Source organism: Rhagoletis pomonella, unplaced genomic scaffold, assembly GCF_013731165.1.
Source record: "Rhagoletis pomonella isolate Grant_MI unplaced genomic scaffold, Rhpom_1.0 Rhpom_scaffold_02339, whole genome shotgun sequence".
Classification (NCBI taxonomy): domain Eukaryota; kingdom Metazoa; phylum Arthropoda; class Insecta; order Diptera; family Tephritidae; genus Rhagoletis; species Rhagoletis pomonella.
In genome coordinates, this window is record NW_023460893.1 from 1011 (window position 1) to 11615 (window position 10605).

Sequence of the window (10605 nt, forward strand, 5' to 3'; positions counted from 1 at the left end):
CAGCTTGCATTGCGATACAAGCTCCACATCTTTAGTTGGCATTTTGTTCTATGAAATATTCTCCCCATCCGTCGATGCGCCCTTTTGTCGATTCCGTCATGTTGTAACGACTCGGGGTCACCACTAATTTTTTTGGTTTTGGAAGTTTGACTATAATTATAGGACATTGTGTTTAATAAACTAAATTACCATTTATTGCATAAGTACTACGTTATATATACTACTTTCGCGAATTTAGCTTATCATAATATACCGTTTGTAACTATTTATATGCAAAATTTCATATGAAAAATAGTACCAAATTTCGTACTACTTCGCAAAGCGGGCTTTCTTTCTTCCCGTTTCTCAAAATATATTTATTTGGTTTGAGTGAAAATAAAAACAAACAAATGAAATGACGGCAAGAGAAATTTTGAAAATGCTATCAAACGTCAAAATTCCGAAAGCTGGCTCTCAGCGATTGTACCTTATAAATATTTGTATCATGGAACCGAGTACGGGATCGAGTTCCAGTAAAATCTGACTGATTCTGACTATTTCTGACTAGTCCGGACTCGTAAGGGATAGCAGCTGTCATTGGAAGCGACAATGAGTCACTCATCATGCCCGTGCTGGTATATGGCGCAGAAGCATGGACAATGACAACATCCGATGAGGCGGCTGTTGGAGTATTCGATAGAAAGACTTTGCGGAAGATTTACGGGCCTTTACGCGTTGGCGACGGCGAGTACCGCAGACGAAGGAACTATGAGCTGTATGAGCTTTACAACGACATGGACATAGTGCAGGGAATTAAAATACATCGGCTCCGCTGGCTTGGTCATATCGTTCGAATGGACACCGACGCTCTGAAAGTATTCAACTCGGAACCCGCTGGTGGTAGCAGAGGAAGAGGAAGTCCCCCACTGAGATGGAAAGACCAGGTGGAGAAGGACTTGGCTTCACTTCGCATTTCCAATTGGCGCCAGTTGGCACAGAAAAGAAACGACTGGCGTGCTTTGTTGAACTTCGCCAAAATCTCTTAGGCCGGGAAACTGAAGCGAGGAAATATTTATTGTAACAACCATTTCATTATGAATTAAACGTAAGTTCGTTAATATCATAAAAATTCGATGAATAAAAATGTTGTGTTTTTAAAACATTAAAGTCTTCAGATTGTTTAAAAAAGAATTTAAACAAAATAAAAAATCATTTAAAAAAAATCGAGCCCGAGGACTCGAACTCGGATCCCCAGTGGCAATCTAGTGCTCTGTTCACTCAGCCATTCCGCGAACAACGCGAGCAACATGGTATACATATAGCACAGAAGGATTCAACATGTAATTCTAAGCAAATTTACCGAAAAACCATGGGTCTAAAATCTATTTAGAGTTTGCCAAATTGCGGAAATAGGTTTCTTAGCATTGTGCTGTAGTGTCGTAAAAAAGTGCTTGAATTTTGTACAAAAACATGCTATAAGAGATTTTTTGGTATGAAGAATCCATTTCTACACTTATCTTTTTCAGAGGGCGCAGCATTGAAAATTTTCCCATTTTCTTCGCAACCTATTTTCGCAATTTGGCAAACTCCAAATTGATTTTAGACCCATGGTTTCTTCGGCAAATTTGCTTAGAATTACACTTCGACTCCTCCTATGCTATACGCGCATATTAAAAAAAAAAAAAATTGGTCCGCCCTAATGTATATTCATAAAACAAATAGGCATATCAATAAAAAGAATTGTGGAAAGTATTAGTTGAGTGACCATATGGAACACCTTTAAAGAGGTTTGTCTATTTCTCATTTTCGTTATTGATGTTTCCGACAGGGTAGGAGTGTGATGTATTTTGGAACGATTTTTCGTCATCCCTTGTCAAATTTAGTTTGGAGACAAATGACACTGAAGATGTAAAAACGCCGAAACCGGTTTGTCCTCAAATGAAATTTGACAAGGAATGACGGAAAATCGTTCCAAAATACATATACATATTTGTCTTATATCTTTGGCTTGTTTTTCTTTGTATAATTATTTTTGATAAAACGATTTTCAAAATGTTACCATTTCAGCATCTAAATATGTATGTATGTATATGAAATGTTGTTTTGTTCTAAAGTTATCCAGCAGCTGGAAATGTATCAGTTAACCTTTGGGCCTTAGAACCCCAACCTTTATTTGACTCTGCGGGGGGATTTGTTGAAATTCGTAATACCGAAGAACACTTTGGTTGCGTTTTCTTTATACATTCCAGATAATCCCATTTCACAGCCAGAACTAAAAGAATGCTGCTGGGGGCTGCAGTGTACCCCAGGCCAATTTTAAGGCTGTAGATTTTAATGACCAAAAAGCGATTTTGTGAATTCGCCTGTTATTACTAGAGCTTAATTCAATAAATTCAGGCCGTTTAGAAAGCGTAGAAAGTGTAAAGTCAGTCGGTCTGCACAACTCGATTTATACGCGCATATTTTAGGTTTGGGGTACGGCAAAGTAAAAAATTTAGCATATCCGTTTTTATCTTTTAAATTTTTATTTCTGGCGCGGATTCAAATATACAAGCATTCATTCCTATAATCTTTAATATACTAAATAATGAATGCCTGCCTAGCTTTCTTTCCTCTATGAATGTACATTGTGCGTCGATTTTCACTTAATTATAATTTTCATTTAATTTAACGAAATTAGCCAGCTTGGAACTTTTGTATAACTCACCAAAACCTTATTTATTTTCTTTAAATATATGTACTATTTCATCAGGGTAACACAATACGCAGGATTTTTGTAAAAAATTTTGCGGTATATGTTTAATGAAAATATTAATTATTTTATCTAAAATAGGAGAAGAAACTGTAATAATGACATAAATTTAAATTTAAGTTTGAATAATCGTTCAAGCAGTAAGTTATCAAAAAATGATGCAAGGCGTTTTTTTCCATAATTCATAGCCGAGAAAACAAATTCCAAAGCTGAAAACAATTCTTTTCTAAGTAATTTATATGGAAAATAGAAGGGTTGCGCTTTTGACACGCATCTTTTGACATCTCCCCGGATGTATTGAAAAGTTATTCAATTTTTTTTTATCAGTCTAATGTGTACATATGTAGCAAAAACTAACATTTTATGAAGTTATTCGTGGAAAATTTAAAAGTTGGTCATAAAGAAAATCTTTTAAACTAAAGCAAAGTACAGGATTCGAGTCGATACTTAAAATGGAACGTATGTACCTGACTTCCGTATGTTTGCTTGAGGGTGTCAATATTACGACTGAAACGAATGTAAGTGCGCCTGTAAGTGAAGTCAAGCAATATAAATTCTTAATAAAAACATTTATATGAAAGCCTTTCAAGCATCGGATAAATTGTTGATTAAATATTTGCAATCTCATTAATTGTTCATGAACCCTTTTGCCTTATAAAAAATAATAAATAATTAATATAAAATCTTAATAAAAACATTTATATGAAAGCCTTTCAAGAATCGGATAAATTGTTGATTAAATATTTGCAATCTCATTAATTGTTCATGAACCCTTTTGACTTACAAAAAAGTGGTAAAAATAAATTAACTTACTTATTTGTGTGAATGCATATGTATGCAGATACAAACTCACATACGTACATACATACATATAGTACATGCATACCCGTTAGAAATTTGTATATGTATTGACAACGTCATATAATGTTACGTGCGTCAATATTGACTATGATTAAATTTTCAATTGTACGAGTATATTTTGAAATTTACAATTGCCCATTAACACCTACAGATGCTGATAATACGGCAGTACTTGGGTAATTATTGCCTAGCGAGTGTATGCGCATTAGGGTGGTCCAAAAATGCATGTGAAAAAGCGAAGTCGGACTTTAACTACCCCATATTTTTTTTAAAATCAAAATATTTAGAGGTCACTCTAAGCGGTCAAAGTTTTCCATGTCTTTTATATGGGGAAGAAACAACTTTTCGCTAAAATGGTATAGAACTCCTAAAAACTAATACTTCTCGATCGGAAAACTCTGTTTCTCTGCATAATATTCCCAATAATATACTCATTTTTTTCATAGTAACTATAATATATAGGTCCGCCAAAAACCCCCAAAAACCCCGATGCGGGGTCCAATAAAAAATCGTTAGTATTAAAATATGGTTAAATAAACAATTGGGTATTATTACTGAAATTTCCCTGAAGTTTACCAGAGTTTTCCGGTCGATAAATATTGATTTTCAAGAATTCTATAGCATTTCTACGAAACGTTGTTTTTCCCCCATATAAAATACACGAAAAACTTTGAGCGCTTTGAGCGACCTCTAAATATTTTTGATTTCAAGATAAAAAAAATTGGCTTATACCTTTTTTCAATATAGATCAATCCCAGGGGCTGAGAGCATTGAAATTCCGCTTTTACTTTTTTTTGGACCCCCCTAATACACATAGTTGTACAATAATTTACACGACGAATTTGATTCATTGCCACTCATAATAAAATAAAGATACTTATTCCACTTAGCTTATCTTAAAACGTGCATCTAGCTATTTTCATTGTTTATAAAAAGTTTTAATCGAACATCGTAAAAAACGTTGTACAGTATTGATCCTTTATAAGTCCCGCGTTTATAAGCAATTCCCGCTTACAAGCACCGAATAAATTTGTCAAGTGGGAGGCTAGTGACTAGTAGTAGCCCAACAAACATTTGAGTTTGACCTCAACTTGAGACTAAGTTGGGAACTAAGGTATTTCTCAAATGTCCAACGTTGTTTCTCAAGAGTACCTCAAGTGAAGGATAATAGCGTTCTCAATAAAAAGGGCATTTTTCTTTGTATGAAAAAAAGGACTGTTTCTCAAGTAGAGCAAAAGCTAGTTCTCAACTTGAACTCCATTGTTATTCTCCAGCTGGTCTCAAATATATTGAAATACCGAAATTAAAATAGTAAAATAATCTATACCTTTTTGATTGAAAAGAAATAAATAAATTTAAAATTTTATTTTTTATTTTTTTACCCCTTTTATAATATGTAGTTAATCAATATCGTATCACAGTAAAATTTTTATTCGTCCGTCTACAGTCCAACAGTAAGTCTACGTCTTGATTCACTTCGCGTGCCATGTAGATTTACAAAAGTTCATCTCAACTTCCAGTCCAAAGTTAGAGATAAGTTGGAGAACTCTGTTGGATATCAACTGGAGAACTATGAATTTCTCCTTGGTTGGAGAAATATTTTTTTGGTGTTTGTTGGGAAGTATCTACATACATATGTAAAACCCAATGAATGAACACTGAATTTTGTTGCCCATATTCATACATATTTAATTTAATCAGGGACCGTAACGATTATGATCTTCATAATAAAACTTATAATTTAACCGTTAAAATTGGATTTCTACTTTTCCAATCAATCGTTATTTTATGATTTTTATTTTTTCGATAATCGTTAAAGTATGTTTACATAAAAATATAATCTCAATCAAAGTTCGTTTTTTAATCACCCTGTTTACACAGGCAAATCTCAGATTATTAGTCGTACAATTTTTTGTGCTTGCTATTCTCACATCTCAAGGAAAGGTTATGTTTCTTCTCTGTGCCACCGTGATCACTTTTTTTCTGCTATATTAAGCAATTTAGATATATTTTAACTTAATATTTTATTTAAAATACCTTTGCAAACCTCTTTTCCTCGCTAGCATCCATTTTCTTTACTTTTACATTGGCCTTTATCCTCCTCTTCCCAAAAATAATCGATAAAACTAGGTTGGACTCCGAAAAGTTATCCGTTTAGTCTGAGATTATTCTATAAGTACAGATTAACGACGGACGAATTTTGTATGGCTAATCTCTTTCTAATTACAGATTAGGGAGTTAAGCTCGAAAATGAGGAGAACCTACTTACATATATGTTAACCTAGTATAATAGTACAGAAGCAAGTAATTTAGTTTTTGTTACTTGCTACATAGTTACTAAGTATCATAATTTCATTGAACCACATTATTGTAATAAAATATCCCCAAATGGAAACTAGTTTTTCCAGCCGATATAGTACTTAATTAATTTCGGGTTATTTATCTTTATTTTCGCGCCCTAAACGTTTTAGTAGCATGTAACTAATTATAAGAAATATAAAGCATCAGCGTTTACTTCCGCTCAATTATCAATTTTACTAATTAACTGATTGCCTTATTATGTTTTCTTTCTGACTGATATGAAGCTTCAGTTCGAATACGAAGAAAATCACACCCCGTGTCAAAATGGTAAGGGCATCCAAAATGTATTCAACAAAGTGTGATCGAATTTGACATTGCTCTCATAAAAACCATCCTATTAAGTCAAATTGAAAAGAGAGCCCCATGGAGTTGTCAATCACACCTTAGATGTCTTGGAAATTTTTTATATGAGTAATACCGCAAAAAAAATTTCAAGAATAAACGATAACTGCTAGCTACTTCAAACTAGCACATTTTTACACTACAGTTTAATGTGCCACAAAACTGCATACTCAAAATCTTTCTAAGAAACCTAATTGAGCAGTTTGAAATGTGAACGATAGTTTGTTGGATGTCTTTTTAAATATTGGACAATGTTGAACACTGCAAAGGCTTTGTTAAAGAATAACCAAATAAATTGCCAAAGCTTGTCAATATGTAGTGCGCTTATAATTTAGACATGGGGTGTAGTAAAAAAAGGAAGACATCTAGTATTCTTTATTATTTATTTAACAATGGCATTTCAAAGATAAAACTCCAAACCTATGGACAAATTCATTTTTGTAAGTAATCAATTCGGTTTCTGCCGTAGAAACAACGGTAAATATTGGCTTATTTTGGGGTCAATTTTCAGCCTTCAAAGTGCTCTAGCAACTTATGATTTGCAGATATAACCTTCATTTTCGGGATATAGGTTCTTTGGAGCAATATTGAGCATTTTAAGGCAAACAATTTTTGAAAAAATTTGTAGTTTTTTTTATTATATTATTATTTTCTTTAGTCAAATCGTTGCCGTCCCAAATTCGTATGGGAAATTTCTCGAACTCAGCTGTCAAAGCAAGACAGAATAGAAAAAATCGAGGCAAAGAGACAGAGGGAAAAAATTATGGAAAACACGACGATGAACTGTCAAATCGAATTAGGAATGTGCCTTGTACACGGGACAACTCCCGAAAATAATAGGAGATGTGTTTTGGACACATGACTACACAAATTAACTAAATAGCCGCGCACCAGCTTGACCAAATTTACATACGTTTATTATTAAAGTTACTGTAAGGATTATAAACTGTGAATTTTTACAAATGAGATATTTAGCTTTTGAAATAAATTGTCAATTAATTGTCAAATTAATTAAAAAAGAAGCTTGTAGGCAACCCTGGTTGACGTTCGGATTGTAAACGTGTACGTATACAAATATAGTTCGATTCCCAGGAAAGTGATTGGCGGGCATTGGACTAGATACATCAAAAAAAGCATAAATTAAGAAAAAAAAATTTTGTCCCCTTTCACTGCTCATTCGGAGCGCTTTGCATTAGGCTGGCTGGGTACACTTTTGTGTGCTTCAAAAAATATTGCTTTTATAAAACATTGTTTTTTATCCCGATTGTTTTACAGAATAGTTTTCAACAAAAAGGCATTTATATGGACTGTGCTAGCTGTACTGGTCGTGGTTGGCATCGTGCTTGGATTGGTATTCGGCTTAAAAAGCGACAAGCAAATCGTTGGAGCCGTGGTTTCTAATGGAAGAGGTTGTGCCGATATAGGCAGGTATGTTATGTTGAGTTATACATACTAAATTTTATAATCATAATTCTATTTACATATGTACGTACTAGGGAAGTTAATTTTTCAGCTTTTTCCGATCCCGGGATTTTTGGGTGGTCCCTATCACAATCTCGGGATCCCGGGATTAGTACCGGGATTTAGATAATCATTACTTTTCAACAACTTAAATTGAAAAATTGCTTTTATATTGTTTGAGAAGCTTTCCTACCATTAAATAAATAAATAAATAAATGGGTTTGAAACGTACTTTTTTAATTAAAATGGCGTTTTTATTTTTTCTCCCTGACATCAGAATTTATTTAAAAGGGCTTAATAATTTCAAAGATATCATTACTTCCAAAAATCATTTAAAAAGTTCAATGCCAAGTAGAATAAAAATTTACGTACATTTGGTACAAGAGGAAGAGGCAAGAGGAAATTTCTTTAGAATTAAAGAAAAATTAAAAATTTTTTGGATTCACAAGGACAAATAGGTAATTTTTTAAGCTGATAAAGTTAGAAGGACGAAATTCGAGGATGTTATCGAGTTTATACAGGTCCTTAACATATAATTTTTTTCAAAAACAAATATTGCGAAATTTCAAGGATACAATTTTAAAAGGACATTTTCAATACTTACCAGTCCTTCTGCACGAAAAACATGTATCTGTTTAAATTCTACAGGATTTCCTCTTTAATTTGATACCCATACTTCTTCTCTAAGCACATTTCTTTAAATTTTTTAAATCATTTTTGAATTACTGACGTCAGAGTGAAAAACTGGAAATGCAATTTTACTGTATTTGGCCTATGGTTTCGCAAATACGTTTTAAAGCTCATATAGCTCATCATTCCATCGTCTGCGGTATCCGCCGTCGCCAACGCGTAAAGGCCCGTAAATCTTCCACAAAATCTTTCTCTCGAATACTCCAAGAGCCACCTCATCGGATGTTGTCATTGTCCATGCTTCTGCGCCATATACCAGCAAGGGTATGATAAGTGACTTATAGAGTGTGGTTTTCGTACGTCGAGAGAGGACTTTACTCCTGAATTGCCTACTCAGTCCAAAGTAGCACTTGTTGGCAAGAGTGATTCTGCGTTGGATTTCCAAGCTGACATTATTATCGGTGTTAATGCTAGTTCCCAAGTAAACAAATTCTCTACTTTCTCGAAATTGTAACTGTCAACAATGACGTGGGTGCCAAGGCGCGAATGTGCTGACTGTTTGTTTGATGACAGGAGATACTTCATCTTGTCCTCGTTTACCACCAGACCCATTCACTTTGCTTCCCTATCCAACTTGGAAAAGGCAGAACAGACTTCGCGGTTTTTGATACCGATGATGTCGATATTGTTCCCGAGCGGTTCAGTTCTGCAGCTCTTATTATCTTCTCCTACATCAGATTAAAGAAATCACATGAAAGGGGGTCGCCCTGTCTGAAACCCCGTTTGGTAGAAAACGGCTCGGAGAGGTCTTTCCCAATTCCGACGGAGCTGGTGGTATTGCTCAACGTCACACAGCCGCATCAGTTTCGAGAGTATGCCAAACTCAGACATCGCGGCATATAGGCAACTCCTTTTAAGATACGACCGCACTAGGCGACGCGACACGACACTACACAGCGCAGCAAAATATTCTTTGCTTGTATTCTTATTGAGCATACCGCACTACGCTGCAGCGGGGCTACGCGACGCGACGCTGCGCGGCAAAGGTGACCAACTAGGCAAAAATGTCGCGCCGCATGGTGTCGCGCAGTTCCGGTTCCGCATAGTGCGGTATACCTAGCGGAACGACATAACATTTCGTACTATATTTTCAACTTGAAGTAATTGGATTTCCAATTGTGAGTGAATATTCACATGCATTTCATTCAAGAAGAAAATTGTATGTAAAGAAACATAATATTTGAGAAGAATTCACCAAGGAAAATAAAAATAAAAGGCATTAACATTACATCAGCGTTACTGGCATCCATCTTGTTTGAAGGTTTTGACACAAATAAATTTAAAAAATTTGCAGCGAAGTGTCGCGCCGCTGCAGTTTCAGTGCGATATACCAAAAAGTGTCGCGCCGTGTCGCGTAGTGCCGCTGCAGTGTCGCGTCGCTTAGTGCGGTCTTACCTTAAGTGCTAACGAAAGCGGCTCCAGGACAGACACCCGCTTGCAGCCGCACCTACTGGTGAACAGACGCTGCAGACTTCGGTGAGCCCCTAAACCGAATAATTCGGAGTGGCCCCACCGAAGCTCCCTCTCTTTCTGCCGTGACCCAAGGCTCCACTCGGGTTGGTTACCGCATCTCGCACATGGGTTGCTCACGTTGCCCAGAGTGCGCGAACGAGGACGCAAGAGTCGGGATTGAGTATGGCCCTGCAACTGTAACTATATACCCAGCGCAACGCCTATACCCCATTGTACATCGAGCTCTAACCGCCAAAATAACGTAAGCGACATTTTTTTCAAAATTATCTTTTTGATGCAGAAATGTACCAGATGCTCTAAGAATATTTCTGCATCAAAAAGAAAATTTTGAAAAAAATGTCCCTTACGTTATTTTGGCGGTTAGGGCTCGACATATATTGTCATTGTGTTTTTTTTATTGATTATTGATTGGTTGATATTATATATGTATGTTAATAGCACTTCTTTAGGCTCTTAATATATGCTAACTAGATAGTTATCATGCAGGTAATAGTTATCCTAAAATAAGTATAAAAGCAGAGAGTACCAAAAACATTCTATTAATTGGCACACTACAAGTGAATGTATTAATAACCGGTTTGTAGTTAGCTGAAAACAAACTGTTTTTTTGCGACATCATCATGTAAAAGTAGTCAGTTGAAAGCAACGTAAAGTAGTCGAGGCGTAGTCACCCCTAGTTGAAAAAA

The 10605-nt window shown here is 35.3% G+C and overlaps 1 protein-coding gene across 1 annotated transcript in view; it reads left to right on the forward strand.

Moving 5' to 3' along the window:
* Nucleotides 1-7570: 7570 nt before the first annotated feature.
* Nucleotides 7571-10605, forward strand: part of LOC118753306 (scoloptoxin SSD20-like) — a gene marked incomplete at its 5' end in the record, with an annotated part of 13395 nt that continues 10360 nt past the window's right edge. The window contains one exon of the mRNA XM_036488182.1: nt 7571-7723. Within this exon, the coding sequence (XP_036344075.1) occupies nt 7571-7723 (153 nt within the window). The remainder of the gene's footprint in view (nt 7724-10605) is intronic.